At 37.9% G+C, this 23,174-nt stretch overlaps 1 protein-coding gene and 1 non-coding gene across 4 annotated transcripts in view; both read right to left on the bottom strand.

Moving 5' to 3' along the window:
- Window positions 1-23,174, bottom strand: part of Cacul1 (CDK2 associated cullin domain 1) — a 69,030-nt gene that overhangs the window by 21,028 nt on the left and 24,828 nt on the right. For all 3 annotated transcript variants that reach the window (XM_052182446.1, XM_052182447.1, XM_052182442.1), the window contains exons 2-3: window positions 21,551-21,677; window positions 20,618-20,720 (exon numbers count right to left, since the gene is read on the bottom strand). In XM_052182446.1, coding sequence (XP_052038406.1) covers window positions 20,618-20,720; window positions 21,551-21,677 — 230 coding nt within the window. The remainder of the gene's footprint in view (window positions 1-20,617; window positions 20,721-21,550; window positions 21,678-23,174) is intronic.
- LOC127676508 (U6 spliceosomal RNA) lies at window positions 15,219-15,325 on the bottom strand. Its single transcript, XR_007975984.1, has one exon. It is a non-coding gene; the product is annotated as a U6 spliceosomal RNA (small nuclear RNA).

Genomic DNA, 23,174 nt, shown 5'->3' with positions numbered 1-23,174 from the left:
AAATTAGGGGACTGGAGAAAGAGCTCAGTGGTTAAGAGTGCTTTGCTTGCTGTTCTTCCAGAAGACCTGAGTTTGGATCCCAGAACCCCTATCAAACAGTTCACACCTGTAATTCCAGAACCAAGGATCCCAGCCCCTCTACTGGCCTCTTCAATCATCCACCCCCACACAGAGACATACACATAAAATAAGTAAAATTATAGAAGTGGTGTCTTAAAGAAATGTTGTATGTTCTAATGCTCTAAAGCAGTCACCTTATAACGCTTTGACTTCTACCTTGGAGTTTGGAAAATATGTTGGGAACTATCTCTACTTCATCTTTCATTACAGAGTACTTAAAGGTCTGCTGTTTATCTTTCCATTTCTTTTCCTAGTCCTCCCAACTACCTGTAGAATAAAGGTTGTCTCTATCATACATAAGAGGGAAACAGCTCAGAAATACTTAACCATTTGAGTGTGATCCCAAGCTAATAAGCACTAAGACTCAATCAGAATCTGGCAACTGAAATTACCTAAAGTCCCTTCTTAGTACTCCGAAAACCCCACTACCATCTTTTCTTAAGTTCAGACCTCTCAATTTAGGACACGATTCCACAGCTTACACTTTCTTATACACAGCCCACCTCAGCACATGGACCAACTAGCCAATCCCAAGTACTATCAGTGTTGTTTTGTCTGCTCAAACATCTCTCCCCACCCCTCATCAGACTTGCTCTATTCCTTCAAGATTTATCACTTTCCCAAAACATCTGAGTTCCATGGCCCTTCAGTGGAACTGCAACTACTGAGTAATCTCTACTACTAACTGCAAGCCCCTGAGGCAAGAATCTGTACCTTATCTGCTCTTCTCCAATCCAACCAGAATGCATAGAATATAGGAGATGGAAAGGTATATTTTTCAAAGGCAGGGTCTTTTGAAATCTAAAGTTCACATCTAAATCTAACCTAGCACTGTTTAAATCTAAATTTCTACTTTAGTATTAACAAGGTTCTGTGGTACTGAGTAACTAATTCATTTCTTTGAATTTCAATTTCCATACTAAGGAGTAATACTGACATTATACTATTTCTGAGGATGTGTCAAAAATCAGAGAAAATCTGGAAACACATTGTAAAAATCAGTATGAGTGAGGGTGCACAGCAGCCATGTGCCTAACACTTAGAAAAATCTATTAATATTTTAAAAAGCAATCTTTGTCAACCAGAGAACTTGGGGGAAATGGCTTGCATTACAGGCAAGCCTAACCACCCTTAATGAACAGACTGGCATACATCATCTTCCTCAAAGCAGCTTCAAAGAACTCAGGAAATGATATTCATCACTCAAAGAAGTAAATTCTACCCATATAGAAGAAAAAAAAATATGAAAAGCTGTTACATTAAAATACTTTTTCATTTTCATGAAAGGACAAATCTTGTTTAAGTGTTAGAAAACATGAACACTGATCAAAAGGTACATTTAACAGCAGAGAGAATAAATACAATTGAACTCCTTATTCCTTTACAAAGTTCCCAAGCCTCAAAGGTTAGGAGTATTAAAAAGTACTTTTTGTGCTAAATCAAATGTCAGAACACTTAAATATTTTACTTCCACATTTCATGCAGCACTTACTCAAAACCTTTGAAATGACAAGATTATAAATTATGACAGTCTGAGAAAATAAACTCCATCTATTCCAGGAACCTAGAAATAAATGCCACTTTGAAAATCCGAATCAAATTGTTCCTCTTTAAAACTTACAACCAATAAACTCTGATCCCCAGTAGAAAAAACGATGCCTAGTTGTTGAGTTCCACTATTTCAAAATGGTATTATTTGGCTTGAACAGTAGTTGGGGAAAAAAAATCCATCATATCAAACAGGAAGAAACAAGCTGCAGGAAAAAATAATTATTCTAAACTTCTTTCAATTTTTAGGGGAAGAAGTACAGGTGCTTTGGACAGAACCCACAGCCACACTCTTAGCCCCTTAGTTTAAAATTTTAGTCAGTTCAAATGGGTTTAGTGTTTTACTTTAACTTCCTACTCCCTGAAACCACGACCTAATTATTTTCTATCCTTCCGAAATGTTGCTTGTAGAAATAATAAGAGTCAAATATCTTTTTATACAAATGTGAATATCAATCTGTAATCTATCTTGGAGTAAGTGTGTTATTCTATTTTATTCTATTGCATCTTAAACATTTTGGCTTCAGGAAACAATCACACTATTTAAAATAACTGAAGATGGGGCTAAAGAGATGGCTCAGTAGTTAAGAGCACCTACTGCTCTTATAGGGAACCCAGGATTGATTTCCAGCTCACGCATGACAGTTCACAGGAATCTGACGCTGTCTTCTTGCTGCCATACTCCTGTACCCATAATAAACTCATGTGGCTGTACAAATACACATGAAAATAAATGATAAATCTTGAAGCCTGACGGCTCCAAAAAGCCTATAATTTTATGTGGGCTATAGCAAATATTTTTTCTATCTGGAATTAGTAAAGGTACAATGAAGAGCACATGTACACCCAAGGAGACTGAGAACAGCCTGCGCAACAAGTGAGAATGTGTAATACAAGAGCGAATAAAACTGGACTTTATCAACTGGGGACACTCCACCTCTTAACCATCTAGAGCCCAGACAGCAGACAATGTATTTAGTAAACATTAAACTACTCCTCACCAAATCATATACAATCCCTAAAGTCAAATTATAGACATTCTTAAGATGAGTGACTTGTTAACAATGGTAACCATACTAGCTCCCAACAAAATTGACTCTGTTGCAAAGGCTATTCAAGAACTATTCAAGATATGCTTTTTTTTCCACCACTAAGATCTTCAAAAGTACACCAGCACACATATTTCTTACATATTTGCTGCTATCAAGAATCTATGAGCTGCTATTCTGCCATGAGTCTAGTTAGTCTCTTCTGCTGCAGCCAAATCACTGCCACTTCATTGTGCATTATTGTAAAGAGCAAAGGCTGAGTGTTACTGAAACCACCCAACTGCTTCATATTTATTATAAGCAGCTAAAAGCATTTTTACTCTATGGTTGACCTTCTTTGCTATACAATAAACAAACAAACAAAAAGGGACCATGTTTTGCAAAAGATCATTTTTGATAAAATTATCCAATCAACAACATCCTAAGGCTCTTTTACATTATGTAATATTATATAACCCTTTATTCTTTAATGTGTTTTAGGAAGTTGGTATATTGCTATGATAAAACAAATTAAGTTCAAAGGTTAAGACATATCTTTGAAAGAAGGTCTATTGCATTATGTTCACAGGATACAGTATACATTTGTTTAAAATTCTGGCTTTCGGGGAGAGAATAAAGTTGAATAATTTTCATTAAAAATTTTCTTAGAAATGTAACTATGAACATCTGAACATTCGATGTATAAAAAGTTGACAAGGCGGGAAGTCAGGGCGGGTGAGATGGTTCAGAGGTTAAGAGTGACTGCTCTTCTAGAGGTCATGAGTTCAATTCCCAGCAACCACATGGTGGCTTACAACCACCTGTAATGGGATCCGATACCCTCCTTTGGTATGTCTGAAGACAGAGACAGTGTACTCATATAAATAAAAATAAATCTTAAAAAAAAAGAGTTGATACTCATATTCTAAGTGATATCAGCATTTAGTGCCTTAGTCCTAGAATACAGTCTGAGGCATAACTGTCATTCCTTGTATGTGCTATTTGCAAACCTTCTGAAAAAGAGTATTTGTTGTGGCATGAAAAGGTATATACCTTCTCCTCACCCCAACAATTACATATATATGTGTGTATGTGTGTGTATGTGTGTGTATAAAATGGAAACTCTTTGACAATTTACATATTTAAAAATGTATATTAATTTGTCCTAACATGACAATAATAAAGTCATTAAATCTGAACATAATTTCAGAAAAAATAATCTTCCAAATCCAAATTTAAGTAACTTTAGTAATTATTTTGATATTTTAACAAATCTCTTACAACTTAATAAAACATTGCTAGACTCTTCCATCTGCTTCAGTACTTAATCAATTGTATGTTTTGAAGTCAAGGAGAAAAATTTAAGACTTATTTTATTTTAAGACTTATTTATTTTATGTATGTGAGTACACTGTAACTGTCTTCAGACATCAGATCCCATTACAGGTGGTTGTGAGCCACCATGTGGTTACTAGGAACTGAACTCAGGACCTCTGGAAGAGTAGTCAGTATTCTTAACTGCTGAGCCATTTCTACAGCCCAAAGAAAGAAAATTTAATGTCGGAAATTTGTAAATGCGGATGGGGAGAAGGTGTATACCTTTTCATGCCACAACTAATATTCCTTCATTTTCATTAGAAAATGGCAATTCCTTGAAAATCTGTTGCAATGAGAATTCAAACACATGAAACTACCAAAAGGTGCATTAAATACTATATGAAGTCTGGTTTATCTTCTATTTTGAGTGAGTCTTTAATATACATTATTTGCTACCACTGCACACTGGCCACAGGAAAAAAAAATGAGTTACATAGATATTCTAATTGCTGACTCATTTCAAGTACCTAGGTCTCTTATTCAGTCTGTTCTTCAACTGCTCCATAGAGAAGGTAATTTTCTCAACATGTAGTCTATAGATGAGTGCATATCTAAGCATTCAAATATAGGAACATATAGGGGCTGTTCTTATTCAAACCACCACAGCTGCTACAAAGATTAAAAATACAAAGGAGATATGGGAAGTAGCATTCTTTGCAGTCACTTTCTTGTGAACAAACCTTGCTCATAAACCTGTCTTCTATCTTTTAGACTACTATAATATGGAGACTAAACAAGTAGATAGTACATTCAGACATTGTAGAAGTATAAAAGTTCTTAGTACATACTTTTTAATACAGAATGTTTTAGTACCCCAAAGTCACAATTCAAGTGAGTAATTTTTACAGTTCTTTTTGAAGATTGTATCATATTATATAGACCAGACTGGCCGGAAACTTGCATGGATTCTCCTCTGCCATCCCTGTGGTAGGATTACAATGTGTGTCAATCATACCCGACCATACAGGATATTCCTAAGTGAGATTGGTCTTTTTATTTTCTATTTCACACATGTACAATTTGACCCACCACTGCTTGCATCATCACTGCAAGTGTCAACAAAATTACAGGGGAAATAATACAAAGTAGAAAGCTTCTTTTTAGCAGAGCCTTGAACAAGTTTAAGGGCCCCCAGAGTTACTCTTGTGAACACATCAGGTGAACTGAGTTCCAAAGATTGGCAATGCTAGGTCCTCTGAAGAGCAGCAAGCATTCTGAATAGCTGAACCATAGTTCCAGTCCCTAAGAATTTATTTCTTAAAGGAAATTTCCCCTATCTTTTGAAACAAGCACATAGCTGTCTTAAAAGAAACCTTAAAAAGTAATATAATCAGCTGGGTGGTGGTGGTGCATGCCTGTAAACCCTGCACTTGGGAGGCAGAGGCAGGCGGATTTCTGAGTTCAAGGCCATTCTAGGCCAGCCTGGTCTACAGTGAGTTCCAGAACAGCCAGGGCTACAAAGAGAAACCCTGTCTCAAAACAAAACAAAACAAAACAAAACAAAACAGTAATATGATCTATGGGAGCAAAAAGAAATGACTTAGAAGTAAGAGATGACTCAGAATATTCCTCTTGCAGAAGACCTAAACTTTGATATAACACAATACCCATATTGTATGGCTCACAACATACAATACATACAGTACAGTTGTATGTACAACTGTCAGTAACTCCAGCTCCAGGGATTCCAACATTATCTGGCCTCTAAGGGTACAAATACACATATACACATTAACTTTTAAAAAATAATAGGTCTTAAAAATTAAGCAAAAAATACAATCTAGGGCTGGAGAGATGGCTCAGAGGTTAAGAGCACTAATAATCTCTTCCAGAGGTCCTGAGTTCAATTCCCAGCAACCACGTGGTGGCTCATAACCATCTGTGAGGGGATTCAACACCCTCTTCTGATCTGCCTGAAAACAGTGACAGTGTACTCACTTATATAAAATAAATCTTTTTTTAAAAAATACAATCTACATAAATATATTCTACACCCTCTGATAATAAGCAAATGTAGGTAGTATCTGGTAGTTTTTCCAAGTTCAGGATCTGTCTCAACTAAAACAAGCAGATGCTTCAAAAATCTCAACTGTATTGCAGTTATGTGCTTTGTAGCAACTTAAAGAATGTCATTCTGAATCTGCCTGAGGACCTAAGGTCATGCTAAGTCTGTGATGGAACAGGTTAAGGAGAAGTCTCTACCCTCAAAGGTGGATGATGAGCATTAAAACCACTGTCTAAATGAGCACTTATGTAACTGGCTACGGTCAGATTATCTCACTGGAAAATTCTCCTATAAGAACTACTTTGTGATGGCAACTGCTTCAGTGAAAAGCCTTCAGCAGAATTCACAAGTAAGAGTTACTAATGGTAATGATATCTATTTGCTTGAAAGCTAGGAAGAAAGGTAACCAGGCAATTTTCTTTTAAGGAAGGGAGGCTGTGTGTGTGTGTGTGTGTGTGTGTGTGTGTGTGTGTGTGTGTGTGTGAGAGAGAGAGAGAGAGAGAGAGAATGACAGAGACAGAACAGAGAGATAGAGAGACAGAGACAGAGAGAGACAGAGTGACAGAGACTGAAACCTCATGTGCATGGGTATCCATGTAGTCTAGAAGAGTACATCAGAACCTCTTGGTGCTGGAGTTACAGGCTGCTGTGATCTGCCCAATGTAAAATTCTAGTACTGCACAAGAGCTACAAACACTTAACCATTTCTTCAGCCCAGTAATTTTATTACATAAAATATTACCTAAAAGAAGTATACATCACCAGATTTAAAATTTAAGGCCTTTTTTTTTTCCTTTTTCCTTTTTTTTTTTTTTAAATTTTGCCAAGACAACTGCAAGCAACCAGTTGGGTTGTACTGCCACCCACTGGGCAAAAAGCAAATAGTAATGCAACACCTGCCCAGATCTTAACACTCACCAAAACATGGCTGGCCCTTTACTGGCAGTTAGACAAGAAGGCTTATATATAAGCCAATGTTTGTACAGACTGAATAAAATTAAGTAAAAGAGACTAGCTATAGCTTAGTTTCAACTAATTTCATTATTGATTAGTTTGCCAATTATAGTAACTAGAAACCCAAGATACAGTTAGCTTAAACATATCAAAAGTATTAATTTTATTAAAATATTTAAAGTGTACCCAATAAACTTCCTTTTAATTAAAACAGCTAACAACACCTCTCTAAACTACTGTTTATAGATTTAAGAATAAAAACGTGTACCATTCCCCAGGCCCCTTGCTCTGTTTTTGGTTGCTCCTTACCAGGATCTGAACAGAAAATTATCTGTGCTGTTCCGCCCACTTTAATATTATCGTCTTTCCCGGGAAACAGTCTCTGCTTAAATAACTTAGTAATGTTCCGAACTATTGAAAATGAGCAACTCTTAATGGTCAGTGAACTGCTTCAAAAGCCACAATGCTCAGGTGGATAAAGTGAAGATATACTACAATTCAACCACGTGCACTGAACTTATCCATAAAATGCTTAGGAAAAAGTGCTTCACAACTGTTCCAATGGATTCTGCATCACATACACATACACAAACACATGGGGAGGTGGGGGGGGGGGCAGTGAGTCTTGCTCACTCATGTTGTATACCTGTGCTGAGAGTTTGATCTACATTATCCTTACTTAGGACCAACCTGTGCTGAGAGTTTGATCTACATTATCCTTACTTAGGACCAGAGTTAAGAGGAACCTTTGCAGCTGAAGGGGTTTGCAACCCCATAGGAAGAACAATAATACAACCAGCCAGAGCCCTCCCCCAGAGCTCCCAAGGACTAAACCACCAACTGAAGAATACCCATAGAGGGATCTACAGCTCCAGGGGCATATGTAGCAGAGGATTGCTTTATCTGGCAATGGGAGGGGTGGCCCTTGGTCCTGTGAAGGATAAATGCCCCAGCATAGGGGAATGCTAGGGCAGTGAGGCAAGAGAGAGAGTGAGTGAGTGAGTGAGTGAGAGTGAGTGGGTGAATGAGTGGGTGAGTGAGTGAGTGAGTGAGTGGGTGGGTGGGTGGGTGGGAGAGCACCCTCAGAAAAGCAGGGGGGTAGAGGGACGGGGACAGGAACAGGGGGTTTGCAGAGGGGAAACCCGAAAAGGGGATAACTTTGAAATGTAAATAAAATACCCCCCCCAAAAAAATTAAAAAAAAAAAAAAAGGAAGGAACCTTTGCCACTGGGAACACCAAAGCAAGGAAGCAGCAATGTACTGCAGAGCCAACATTAAGTCCCTGAGTTTGTGGACACAATACTTTCAGTCACAATTCACGTGCCAAACTAAGTCACTTGGTATTGGCCTAATTTCAAGGTAGTGGGCAAGTACAACTCAACTATATCTGCAGAAGGAACTAGGAACTGAGAACTTTTTAAGGTCAGCAACACTACAACTGGCACACTCACTTCAAGTCCTAAATCAAGGCCATAATAGGCTGGCAGACACCAGCATGAGTCATTCGGCATAGCTATTCTCAAAAGTACACATTGCTTAAAAGATGGCATCCTGATGGGTAGTTAAACACACCAACCTGCACAATAGTTAACTTAAGAGTGGCAACATAAATATTAAACTCTGCCAAGAATTGAGGATTCAAAGTGGAGGCAATTTTAGCAGACCAGCAGAATGTTTCCCTGGCAGGAAGGAGGAGCTACTGGCAAAAGAAACTAGATGGGAGAAAAGATCTGAAAATGTAAAGGTGAAAACCAGCAATCCACCTAAACTTAAAAGCAAAATATTGCTGTGCAGTTCTCATGGAGAGGTAAGTACACAAGGAGCCTTGAACCCCTCATCAAGGGCTACTGCCTTGCTCTGGAGGGAATGAAGTCAGAGTTAAAGAAAGGTGGCAGAGAAAATCTGAAAATCATAATGGACCAGGGGAAAGTATGAAGCCAAGATACAAGATATCTTTTCTGATTGTCCATTCAAGCATCCACCAACGCAGCTTAAATTAAGGAGATAGAAAGTGGCACAGATATATTTGCAAATTTTTCACAGTAGAGAAAATTAGCCAGAACTTGGAACTTAGTTTATCTTCTACCTGGTCACTCTTTACATTTCAGAATATTAAAATGATCATTATATCTTTTCAATAAAAGCTGCTAAAGAATAAAGCTGTAATTTTTTTTCTATAACCCTAGTATCTAGGCACTGCATATCAAGGCCTAGCATACATAGCACAAATATCTGTCATATCAAATATAAAACACTATTTCCCACCTCTAATGAGCACAGAAATTTTGATCTCTGCCTGGGTTCTACAGCTATGAAGCTTTGGATAGCTTAGAACTCACTGTTAGACCAGACTAGCCTTTAACTTTAAGTCACAAAGATCTACCTACCTCTGCTTCCTGGGTGCTGGGATTAAAGGCATGAACCACTATGGCCAGACTTTCTCCTTTTTATTACCAACTGGTCCATGGTTTTGATACTAAGACTAGGGCCAAGTTTATACCTTACTTTACTCAGAGCTTGGTAAATTTTGAAGGCATTATGATAGGGCCTCAGTAAGGCATGAGACCACACAGTTATTTCTGGGGGAAAGTTTAAGGGTACCAGTAAATTATTCACACAAATTTAAATCAAGTTTTGGGTTGTAATTTATGTGTATGAGTGTTTTGCCTGCATATATGCATGTGTACCACTTGCTAGCCTGATGCTCAGACCTGTCAGAGGAGGTATCAGAATCTCTGGAACTAAAGTTACAGATGGTGTAAGCTACCATGGAGGTGATGAAAATTGAACCTGGGTTTTCTATTAAGAGCCAACAAGCACTCTTAGCCACTGAACCATCTCTCTCCCACCCCATGTCAAGTTTTAATACATGAGTTTCAATACCAATTTAAAGACATTCCTTTCAGAGTTTCATTTTTTAGATTCTGGAATTGCAGATGACCTGTTAGTCTGTCACCAACAGCACTTCCCCATATCCCATCATTCCTACTCCAATCCATTTTCTATGCTTATAGCACTGATGCTCTGAGGTGTAATTCCTGGCATTCAATGGTTTCTGCCATCTGAATTTGGTCTACCTTGTCCAGCTTTTCCCCTCTCCCAACCCCACTGGAACATCCTTCCCTGTCTCCTTCACATGACTACTCCTTAAGACCCGAGTAATCACCACAGACGAGCCTCTGCCCATAAAGTTTTCTTGTCCCTTATCCATGACAACTCTTGTTGGTTCTGCCATCTTCTTCACTACCCTAATTAAGCAGAAACTGGTCAACTTTTGTTCTGAATCATGGCTGTCTGGATGGTTCTAAACAATGCAGTGGTATAACAAACAGCCACTGTGCTTTAATGCTTTCTTTAGGTTCCACCTGTCGTTTGAGATAAATGCCAAGGTATTTGATTTTCCAAATTTTATTATTTTCTAATCTCATGTTTTAAACTCTATTCCAAATTAAATTTTCTTAAAACCAATACCCCACCTTTGCTTTGTTTGACACAGGGCCTCTTTTTGCTGCTTATTCCTGATGGATGACAGACTACCTGGCCCATAAGCCTCCAAGGGTCCCATCATCTCCCTGTAGAAGCATGAAGGTGTCTGGCTTATGAACGAGCTCTGGGGATTTAAATTTCTCACTAAGCTATCTCACCAGCCCTTGTCTAACATTTCCAACATTTACTTAATTTTTCTACTTCCTTATCTTTCAGGTGTGGTTCTTGGCAGCAATATTTGGTAACGTTGCAGGATTTCATAAAGTTGTCTGATTATTGCTTCTCCTTAATGCATCCCTTAGCTTTTAGCATTTCATCTAATGATAGATAGGATAAAGTTTAAGTTATTATTCTATGCCTCATCTGTTCTTTGTGCCTTTTCCTCCTTTTCTTGGCTCGATTATTTTCTGTATTACTTTTATCATCATCATCATCCTCATCATCATCATCCTCATCATCCTCATCATCCTCATCCTCATCATCCTCATCCTCATCATCCTCATCATCATATTTTTTCTTTATAGTCCAGTCATTATCCTTGCTCCCAATCCATCCTCTGACAGTTCTTCATCCCATCCCTCCTCCCCTACCTCCAAAAGGATGTCCCTACCCCACCCCACTCCACCCACTAGACCTCCCCATTCCCTTGGAGCCTCAAGTCTCTAGAGGGTTAGGTGCACCTTCTCTCAGTGAGACGAGACCAGGCAATACTCTGCTGTTATGTGTCAGGGCCTCAGACCAGCTAGTGTATGCTGCCTGGTTGGTGGTTCAGTGTCTGAGCGATCTCAGGGGTCCAGGTTGGTTGAGACTGCTGGCCTCCCTATGGGGTTACCCCCCTCCTCAGCTACATCCAATTTTATCTAATTCAACCACAGGGGACCCTGGCTTCTGTCCACTGTTTGGATCTAAGTATCTGCAAGCTTGATTGTTTTTTAATTACATTTTCTCTATCATGTTACATTGACTTTTACTATGCCTATAGAGGTTATCCCACAATTACAGATTGTATGCTACCAAACCCTTACATATCAAAGCCTTACATACTATTGCCATGAGTTCTGCTTACCTGTATCTTTTATACCCTCTAAGAAATAATCATTTGGGCCAGTGAGGAGGCTCGGTGGGTAAGCTACCTTGCTGCCAAGCCTGAGGACCTTAGTTTTATCCCTCGGACTGACATGGTGAAGATAATCAACTCCTGTAACTATCCTCTGATTGCCACATGTATACTGTAGTATGTGAAAGAGTCTCTCCTCTTCCCCTGTCCCTACCCTGATGTTCTTGGATGTCTGTCACACAAACACACAGACACACACACAAATAAATAAATAAATATAAAAATAGACATCACATTTATATAAACTCAGCTTATCTGTCTTATTGTTATTGTCGTTCACCTCCAACCTTTCACCAAATTTTCACCTATAAACATCTATCCAAATACTTATTGGTGTTTTTTTTTTTTCATTTTTCCTTTTGTTCAAAATAGATTCTTTTCTCGTACAATATCCTGATTACATACATTTCATCATTCTCTTCTCACTCCCAGTTCCTTTTCATCTCTCCTCTACTCTGGATCTACTCCCTTTCTGTCTCTCATTAGAAAAAATAGGCTTCTAAGAGACAGCCACCAAACTTGACAAAATAAAATGTAGTAAGATAAAGCAAAAACCATCACACCAAGATCTGTATTATTTCTTTAAAGAGACTACTGCTGGTCTTCAATTTTTGTCTGATATTTCTAAAGACTTTACAATCGCATCTTTAACTCTTGACTATTTCTGATAGAATGCCAGACAATGATTATGAAAAATTAACGATTAAAAACTGCATGGTATTGGCACAATGACAGACAAGTGGACCAATGGAATAGAATTGAAGATCCAGAAATGAATCCATACACCTATCGTCACTTGATCTTCGACAAAGGAGCCGAAAACATCCAGTGGAAAAAAGATAGTCTTTTCAACAGATGGTGCTGGTTCAAGTGGAGGTCAGCATGCAGAAGAATGCGAATTGATCCATTCTTATCTCCATGTACTAAACTTCACTCCAAGTGGATCAAGGACCTCCATGTAAAAACAGACACACTGAAACTAACAGAAAAGAAACTGGGGAAGACCCTTGAGGACATGGGCACAGGAGAAAAGTTCCTGAACAGATCACCAATAGCTTATGCTCTAAGATCAAGAATTGACAAATGGGACCTCATAAAATCACAAAGTTTCTGTAAGGCAAAGGACACTGTTAAAAGGACAAAAAGGCAACCATCAAATTGGGAAAGGATATTCACCAACCCTACATCTGATAGAGGGCTAATATCCAATATATACAAAAAACTCAAGAAGTTAGACCCCAGGGAACCAAATAACCCTATTAAAATATGGGGTACAGATCTTAACAAAGAATTTTCACCTGAAAAAATTCGGATGGCCGAGAGGCACCTTAAGAAGTGCTCAACATCATTAGTCATTAGGGAAATGCAGATCAAAACAACCCTGAGATTTCACCTTACACCAGTCAGAATAGCTAAGGTAAAAAACTCAGGAGACAGCAGGTGTTGGCGAGGATGTGGAGAAAGAGGAACACTCCTCCACTGCTGGTGGGGCTATAAGATGGTACAACCACTTTGGAAATCAGTCTGGAGGTTCCTCAGAAAACTGGACATGAGACTTCCAGAGGACCCTACTATACCTCTCCTGGGCATATACCCAAAGGATTCCCCGGCATGCAATAAAGACACATGCTCCATTGTGTTCATAGCAGCCTTATTTATAATAGCCAGAAGCTGGAAAGAACCCAGATGTCCCTCAAAAGAGGAATGGATACAGAAAATGTGGTATATTTACACAATGGAATACTACTCAGCAATTAGAAGCAATGAATTCACAAAATTTTTAGACAAATGGTTTGATCTGGAAAATATCATCCTAAGTGAGGTAACCCAATCACAAAAGAATACACATGGAATGCAATCTCTGATAAGTGGGTATTAATTAGCCCAGAAGCCCTGAATACCCAAGGCACAAATCACATAACAAATGACTCCCATGAAGAAGTATGGAGAGGGTCCTGATCCTGGAAAGGATTGATCTAGCATTGGAGGGGAATATAAGGACAGAGAAAAAGGAGGGAGGTGATTGGAGAATGGATGGAGAGAAGAAGGTTTATGGGACATATGGGGAGGGGGGATCCGGGAAAGGGGAACTTATTTGGAATGTAAACAAAGAATATAGAAAATAAAAATATTTAAAAAAAGAAAAACTTCAAGTACTATATTGAAAAGATATGGAGAGAGAGGACAGCCTTGTCTAGTCCCTGATTTTAGTGGGATTGCTTCAAGTTTCTCTCTGTTTAGTTTGATGTTAGCTGCCGGTTTGCTGTATATTGCTTTAACGGTGTTTAGGTATGGACCTTGAATCCCTGTTCTTTCCAAGACTTTTAGCATAAAAGGATGCTGAATTTTGTCAAGTGCTTTTTCAGCATCTAATGAGATGATCATATGGTTTTTTTCTTTGAGTTTGTTTATGTAGTGGATAGCATTGATGGATTTCCTTATATTGAACCATCCCTGCATCCCTGGGATGAAGCCTACTTGATCATGGTGGATGATCGTTTTGATGTGTTCTTGGATTCGGTTGGCAAGAATTTTATTAAGCATTTTTGCATCAATATTCATAAGGGAAATTGGCCTGAAGTTCTCTTTCTTTGTTGGATCTTTATGTGATTTTGGTATCAGAGTAATTGTGGCTTCATAGAACGAGTTGGGTAGTGTTCCTTCTGTTTCTATTTTGTGTAATAGTTTGAAGAGTATTGGTGTTAGGTCTTCTTTGAAGGGCTGATAGAATTCTGCACTGAAGCCATCTGGTCCCGTGCTTTTTTTTGGTTGGGAGACTTTCTATGACCCTTTTTATTTCTTCAGGTGTTATGGGACTGTTTAGATGATCTATTTGATCCTGATTTAGTTTTGGTGTCGGATATCTGTCTAGGAAACTGTCCATCTCCTCCAGATTCTCCAGTTGTGTTGAGTATAGGCTTTTGTAGTAGGATCTAATGATTTTTTGAATTTCCTCAGTTTCTGTTGTTATATCTCCCTTTTCAGTTCTAAGTTTGTTAATCTGTATATTGTCTCTGTGCCCTTTGGTTAGTCTGGCTAAGGGTTTATCTATCTTGTTGATTTTCTCAAAGAACCAGCTCCCGGTTTTGTCGATTCTTTGTATGGTTCTCTTTGTTTCTACTTGATTGATTTCGGCCCTGAGTTTTCTGCCTTCTACTCCTACTGGGTGAAATAGCTTCTTTTTGTTCCAGGGCTTTCAGGTATGTCATTAAGCTGTTAAGTGTATGCTCTCTCCATTTTCTTTTTGGAGGCACTCAGGGCTATGAGTTTTCCTCTTAGCACTGCTTTCATTGTGTCCCACAGATTTGGGTATGTTGTGTCTTCATTTTCATTAAGTTCTAAAAAGTCTTTAATTTCTTTCTTTATTTCTTCCTTGACCAAGGTATCATTGAGTAGAATATTGCTCAGTTTCCACAGGTTTTCTGTTGTTTCTGATGCTACTGAAGACCACTTTTACTCCATAGTGATCTGATAGGAGGCATGGGATTAGTTTGATCTTCTTATATTTGTTGAGGTCTGTCTTGTGGCCAATTATATGGTCGATTTTGGAGAAGGTACCATGAGGTACTAAGAAAAAGGTATAAAAAATATGGAAGGCTTCACGAATTTGCGTGTCATCCTTGCTCAGGGGCCATGCTAATCTTCTCTGTATTGTTCCAATTTTAGTATATGTGCTGCCAAAGCGAGCACCAGTAGCTATTTTAAGATGCCTTTTACAAAAACTGATGCCCTGTGGGTCCAACCCATTGATCTGTCAACTGCATCTACTTATCTGCCAAATGCAACTCATCCCACAATACTGTTTTGGCTCAAGATTTAAAAACCCTGGTTGCAAATAACATACTCCACCCAAATACATTGTCCTGCCCTGTACAAAACTACCTCAGCATCTACTGAACATGAAGATCAGTTCTCGAAAGATTAATCAATACTCCTACCACTGGCATAAGTCAAACTAAGCTAATGAACACTGACTCAACAAATGTTTTCTAAGTTAAAGTTGTACCAGATATTAAGGCTAGAAAAAGGCACCAGGGAGCCAGGAGACTCCACAGCCTTCAGTGATCAGTGGCACAGCTGGGACAAATATCTTCCCGCCGCCATCTGCACCAGGGAGCCATCTGCACCAGGGAGCCATCTGCACCAGGGAGCATCTGCACCAGGGAGGCATTTGCACCAGGGAGCTGGGAAATTCCACAGTTGGCTTTCACTTTTGAGCACAGAGGTGAGATCTCCACCTTCTCTCTGGAGGGGACCAGCTAGGAGCACACAGGGCCTAAGATCAGTGGAGCAGCTGGGACTGAAGTCTGCCTGCCCACTGCCATTTGCACCAGGGAGCCAGGAAATTAAAAAAAAAAAAAAAAAAGAACCTTACCAAAGGAAACCAAGGCTACTTAGTAACATCAGGTCCCAGTTCTCTCACCACAGCAAGTCCCAGATACTCCAACACAACAGAAAAGCAAGAGTAGGATTTAAAATTGTATCTCATGATGTTGATAGAGAGCTTTAAGAAGGACTTAAATAACTCTTTAAGGAAATACAGGAGTATATCAGTCAACAGGTAAAAGCCCTTAAAGAGGAAAGGGGTCAACAGGCAGAAGCCCTTAAAGAAGAAACACAAAAATCCCTTAAAGAATTACTGGTTGGAAAATAAACAACCAAGTGAAGGAACTGAACAAAACCATCCAGGATTTAAAAGTGGAAGTAGAAACAAAGAAAGAATATTAAAAACAGTAAAGGGGGGGGGGAAGGGCAAGTAACTTATAAAGGCAGACCTATCAAAATCACACCAGATTTCTCACCAGAGACGATGAAAGCTAGAAAATCCTGGGCAGACCTCATACAGACCCTAAGAGAACACAAATGCCAGCCCAGGCTACTCTACCCAGCAAAACTCTCAATCATAGATGGAGAAACCAAGATATTTCATGATAAAACCAAATTTACACAGTATCTGTCCACAAATCCAGCCCTACAAAGGATAATAGATGGAAAATGCCAACACAAGGAGGGAAACTACACCTAGAAAAAGCAAGAAAGTAATCTTCCAACAAACCCAAAAGAAGATACCCACACAATCATAACAGTAACATTAAAAATAACAGGAAGCCAACAATCACTATTCCTTAATATCTCTTAACAATGGACTCAACTCCCCTTTAAAAACTCATAGACTAACAGAAATATTTCTCATGCAAATCTTCAATTTTATCAGAAAATGTTTTGTAATTTCCCTTTTAATTAATTTAGTAATGTTTTATGTGTATCATTGTATCTGCATTATTTTTCATGATAATCTTCGATTTTAATTCTTTAAGTCTTTTTATATACTATATATACTATAATATATATTATATATATACTATATATAACTATTTTAAGTCTTTCTATATACTTCCTCTATTTTATCAGAAATGTTTTCAATATAAATCTTTGATTTTATCACAAATGTTTCTAATTCCACCTTCAATTAATTTAGAAAGAGTTTTTACGTCAACCATTCTTTATGTAAAATTTTCCATGAAATAGTCAATTTTAACGTGTTTGTCTATTTATTTCTTGAATTTTCCAGGAATATTTTCCATGTAAATCTTCAATGTTAGCTGAAAATGTTTATAATTCCACCTTCAATCAATTTAGTATTATCTTTATGCCTATTATTTTATCTATATAATTTCCATGATAATCTTTAATTTTAACATGTTTTTCTATATATTTCTACAATTTTATCTGAAATATTTTCCATGTAAACCTTCAAGTTTATCAGAAAGTGTTTATAATTCCACTTTTAATCAACTTAGGAATACTTTTATGCCTATCATTATTATATCTATATAAAATTTTCCATGATGATCTTCAATTCTAACATGGTTTTTCTACATTTTTCTACAATTTTATCAGAAATATTTTCCATGTAAATCTTCAATTCTATCATAAAATGTTTCTATCCCATATTTCAAATAATTTAGCAATGTTTTACATGTCTACCATTTTACTCCTTCATTTTCCATGATAATTGTCAATTTTAACATGTTTATCTGAATTATTTTCCATGTAAATCTTTAATTTTATCATAAAGTGTTTTTACTTCCCTTTACTTACTTTCCTTTTCAATAAAAAAATAAATAAATAAAAATAATTTTTAAAAAAAAAGGCTAAAAAAACCAGGACAGAATCCTTACCTCAGAGAAGAGCCAAAGAAGGTATGAATACAAACACAGTACACAACCACAGACCTAACAGGCTTGCTACTGCTAAGAGGCTCTGGGTCCAGACAAATGCCAACAGTCTATTTTGTTCTATTCTGTTCTGTATTGTTTTGAGAGTTGGACAAGAATTCCAGGAAGGCTATCCATAAGTTACCAGAAATGGGGCTGGAGAGATGGCTCAGTGGTTAAGAGCACTAACTGCTCTTCCAAAGGTCCTGAGTTCAAATCCCAGCAACCACATGGTGGCTCACAACCATCCATAATGAGATCTGACACCCTCTTCTGTTGTGTCTGAAGACAGCTATAGTGTACTTGTAATAATACATCTTTGGGCCTGAGCGAACCAAGGTTAACGGGAGCAAGCGAGATTAAGCAGAGCCGAGTAGAGATCCTAAATTCAATTTTCAACAACCACATGAAGGTTCACAACCATCTGTGTACTCATATACAATAAATAAATAGATAGATGATAGGTTTATTTATTTTTTAAAAAAGTCACCAGAAATGATATAATACTGAGAAAGAAGGTTCTACAAGGCAGGAAGCAGAAGGAAAACACAGCATCTTACAACTTAGTATAAAGGGATCACAAGTATTTCAATAAAGCTACTTGACCTTAATGCATTAAAGTTGACAAAATGATGTTAACTTTTTTTTTTAAAAAAAGGGCCTACAAATGCTGAGTGACAAAGCCAAGACCAGTCTGAGGTCCCCGTGCTACTTTAAAAATTTCCTACTTTAAAGCTATTTAGAACTAGCTACAATCTTCCAAACTAAGTCACTTTAAAAATTGACAGGGTGGGGCATGCTTATAATCCCGATCAAGGCCAGCACAACTGTAACTCAGCAATGTTTGTTAGGTGAAGCCCAGTGAGCCTATCTCAAAAAAGCCAACAGCTAGTACAACTGGGGGGAAGGGGGGGAGGAGCATTTGCTTAGCATGAACAAGACCCTGAGAATTTGATTCCCAGAACCTTAAAGACAAGGTTTTAAATAATACTTTTCAAACTTAGTGAAATGTGTAGACTCTAAAAATAAAGTCCCTGGTATTATATTATATATACCTTTACATTTACTGATTTAGTTTTTGAAATACTAAAAAGAGCACCTTTGTTTTGTTTTAATCTTTAATAAGTTCTTCCTAAAGAAATGCTATATTACCTAGGTGAGGAAACAAGGACTCTGACATGGACATGACTAAAACCTGGAAGTCTAATCTGGTTACTTTGTGAATGGCAAGATGATACTTACCAAACTGATTGTTCAAAGTGTTATTAGTTTAAAAGCTACCTAAAGACCAATCAATCAAAAGATGGCTAAATAAACTTATATACATAATGTAAGGGAGAAAAATCACCAAAGCACTCATGAAAGGATAGTGATAGAAACCAGAGGAATGGCAAATACAAAGAACAGAACAGAAAGCTCTCTTTCAGGGATTCAGAGTTGACAATTAAAAAGCAAACTATTTAAAACATAATAGCTTTTGGGTTTCATCTACAACTGGCACACGATACCTAGGCTATAGAAACAACAACAACTATATGCGCGCGCGCGCGCGTGCGTGCGTGCGTGCGTGTGCGTGTGTGTGTGTGTGTGTGTGTGTGTTAATGAGAAAATTGTATTCAGTTAAAAAAGCTGAAAAATAAGCCGGGTGGTGGTGGTGGTGGCGCATGCCTGTAATCCCAGCACTCTGGGAGGCATAGGCAGGCGGATTTCTGAGTTGAGGCCAGCCTGATCTACAGAGTGAGTTCCAGAACAGCCAGGGCTATAGCCGTATACGGAGAAAGCCTGTCTCGAAAAAGCCAAATCCAAAGAATCAAAAAAAAAAAAAGAAAGAAAAAAAAAAAGGTGAAAAAATTTTAATAGGCAAAGTTGTGTATTTTAGAAAATGAAGCTCTGGCTATAATTGAGAAAAAAAGGAAACAAAACAATATCCTTGGGCCAATGAGGTGGCTCAGTATGTAAAGATGAGAGACCTGACGCCAAGCTTAATAAGCTTAATAAGCTTAATGACCTAGGTTTACCCTTGGACCCACACAGTGGGGGGAGAAAACCAAGTGCAAAACAACAGCAGGTGGCACATGTACACACTGCCCACCCCATATACAAGATAAATGTAAAAAAAAAAAAAAATACAAGGTAAATGGAAAACAAGTCCCAAACAGTCTACTGTTGGAGCTATTTCTCACCTTAATGTGAACCCTGGTTATCTAATGTCCCTGTTACTTCTACTCAGAATCTGAGTAGTATCCGGCTCTGGGGCACAGGTAGTGTGTTTGAGGGAAAGACTGGTAGGCCAGGCACTCCAATCAGAGTTCTCTGCTGTTACCCAGATATTAAGATCACCTGTAAGAGTTTGCCAATAGCTGGCTTCAGTTGTTCATACTGAAAGTGTTAGAAACTAGTAGGAGAAAATGTTCTTGATAGATAGATAGATAGATAGATAGATAGATAGATTGATTTTTTTTTTTTTTAAATTTCACCAGATAGTGACTTTAACAGGAAAAAACAAGGTTTTAAGTAAAAGAAACGCAGACGTGGTATTAAGTGGAACCAGTTATGGATAAAATAGATCCCAAAGAAAAAGTCATACAATCTATGTCAAATTTTCAATCTGCTCTGAAGATTAGATCATTTAGTCAATATCTAACTAGAAAGTATAAACTTTTGTGTTAAATCAAACTGATAAGATCCCAACTGTTCGACAGCCTAGCTCCACCCTATCAGAAACACTCAAAGCAGCAAACACCCGATGCACTCAACTTCTTACCTGCAGCTCCTTGGAAACTCGCTCTAAGTGGCTGGTTATTTTTTTAATCAGATCACTGTACATCTGTTCTGAGTGTTGCTGGCACACACACTTATACACACAACTGCAAGAAACAAGGCACAGAAACCAAGTCAATGAAAAAGCATTCCATGCAATCCCATGTTAAAGCACACATACAAAATATTAATCACCAACCTAAATGCTAATGAACCAGAAATTAAGAAAAACCTACCCTCCCTAGTCAGTGCTCTGATGGGAAGGACATTGCCAACTAACTTCAGATGACCTGGGTAGTACATATTAAATAGGCACATGAAATCAAAAATTGAGTGACTCCTTAAAAATATGGTAACTCCTTATAAACCACCTGCTCTCACTCTTTTTAAAAAATATATTTCAAACTAAGAAATAGATTAGTACCAACATAGAGAAAGTTTCTAACTCACAAAGATGTTTGCAATACATCCTCCTTGTATACCAGTTGTGGGGAACAACATAGCTGTCACTTCTTCCTGTCACTGTTTGGGTAATCTCATTTCCCACCCTAGTTCCTAATCTGATGCTTCCAAAAATATCAAAGAGAACTAGAATTGCATGTCACTAAGCATCATCAACAGAGCTAACAAGGATCTCCCTTAAAAAACATGTATTTTTATAGCAGATACTCCACTAGTTGTTTTGTTTTGTTTTGTTTTAAACTGGCCTCAGGATTTTTACTCTATCAAAAAGGCAGGCAAGCAAGCAGAAGCAGTTGAAGTATTTTGAAAACCACTTCTGAACCAAATCTCCAATACAGTGGTGTGGAGATTAAAATCTCCAATACAGTGGTGTGGAGATTATAAACGTCCAACTTCATCTTACATACTTTATATATGACATTCATGTCAGCAATCAAATCCCATTCAAACTCAGGAAAATTAAATGGTGACTTACCTGTAAATCTGTTCATAGGAGATAGGTATGTAGTCACCAGGACTCTGGGTTAAAAGTTGATCTATGGCACCATCTAATTTTGGCCAGTATGTGCTCTTATAATCTTCAATTGTTATAACATTCATTACTACAAGTAAAAGTAAAACAAACATTACCATGTGCCACATGGAAATACAAATCATAGCAAGTGTATATTAAATCAAAATCTTTCCTTCCATTATTTACCCAACCCATTTCAATTTTTAAAATGAGAGAAATTTAGCCCAGCAGCGGTGGCACAAGCTTTCGATCCCAGCACTTGGGAGGCAGGCAGTGAGTTTGAAGGCAGCCTGGTTTAGAGAGAGTTCCAGGACAGCCTGGACAACTTGGAGAAACTCTGTCTTGAAACAGCAGAGAGAGAGAGAGAGAGAGAGAGAGAGAATAAATGAGAATTAGGACTTCTAGGACATTCTAATCTATACAGTGAGCACTGAGACAATTTAGTGACACTGTCTCAAAAAAAGGAGAGGGGAAGGGAAGAGAGAGAATGAGCTGAAGAGAGAAAGAAAGCATAAAGAATCTGGTCAGTAATACTAAGCAGCCAGTGGTTACTTTCCCAGTTTGCTATAAGCTTCTATCATCAGTAAAGCACGTTCAAATATATCCTAATCAGCAGGGTGTGGTGGCGCCTTTAATCCCAGCACCCGGGAGGCAGAGGCAGGCGGATTTCTGAGTTCGAGTACAGCCTAGGCTACAGAGTGAGTTCAGGACAGCCAGGACTACACAAAGAAACCCTCTCTTGAAAAAACAAAACAAACAAACAAACAAAAAATATATATATATATACCCTAACCTTTAGTACATTATTTTCACAATTATGTGCCATAATGACTCATTAATGAACTACAAAAGATTCCAGGAACTGTGGCCTCCCATAATTAATCTTTATAGATATGCCTGGGTAAAACCTATCTAATGACTGGAGTACAGGGTCTGAGATTTAAATAATGCTGTAGTCCCAAAAGAGGCTTCCACAAAATATGTTGAGATTTACTGTATCACCAGTTGCACTCAGACATACTAATTTGGGCTCTAAGTACCTGGAATTTTAACAAGCCCAAGGAAAAAGATATGGCCTGGAAATCTTGCACAGAAGGCTCACCTCATTCCAATGGACAGACTCAAACCCTTACCAGGGGTCCTTTCAAAGCCTCAGCAAGGTGTTCCTAAATCCAGGGAACCCTAAATACCTAGGGAGGTAAGAGGTAATAACTTCCAGATCAGGTATCTTATTACTTATTTTACAAAAAAGCTGGGAAGCAGGAAAGTTTAATGGCTTTCTGCAGAATATATGGCTAAATTCCAGACAGAGAGACCAGGTCAAGGGAAACCTTAGTATCACACTCTTAACAGCTAACCTTAGACATTAAGGGTCAAGATTTTTTTGATATATACACCAGTACTATCATTATTATTCAGTTTTCTCTAAATCAATTCGCTTTTAGTGCTATCAAATGTATGTTAAAGGGCAATTAAAAAATGACTTATTAACTCATGAGACATGGTAGAATTTTTTTTAATAAGACAAGATTTTGTGTAGCCCTTAAAAATCCCTATATTGCCAAGGAAGACTTTAAACTCCTGG

This window comes from Apodemus sylvaticus, chromosome 1, assembly GCF_947179515.1.
Source record: "Apodemus sylvaticus chromosome 1, mApoSyl1.1, whole genome shotgun sequence".
NCBI lineage: Eukaryota > Metazoa > Chordata > Mammalia > Rodentia > Muridae > Apodemus > Apodemus sylvaticus.
The sequence above is the reverse complement of the archived record's forward strand: the minus strand, read 5'-3'. Positions and strand labels throughout refer to the sequence as shown.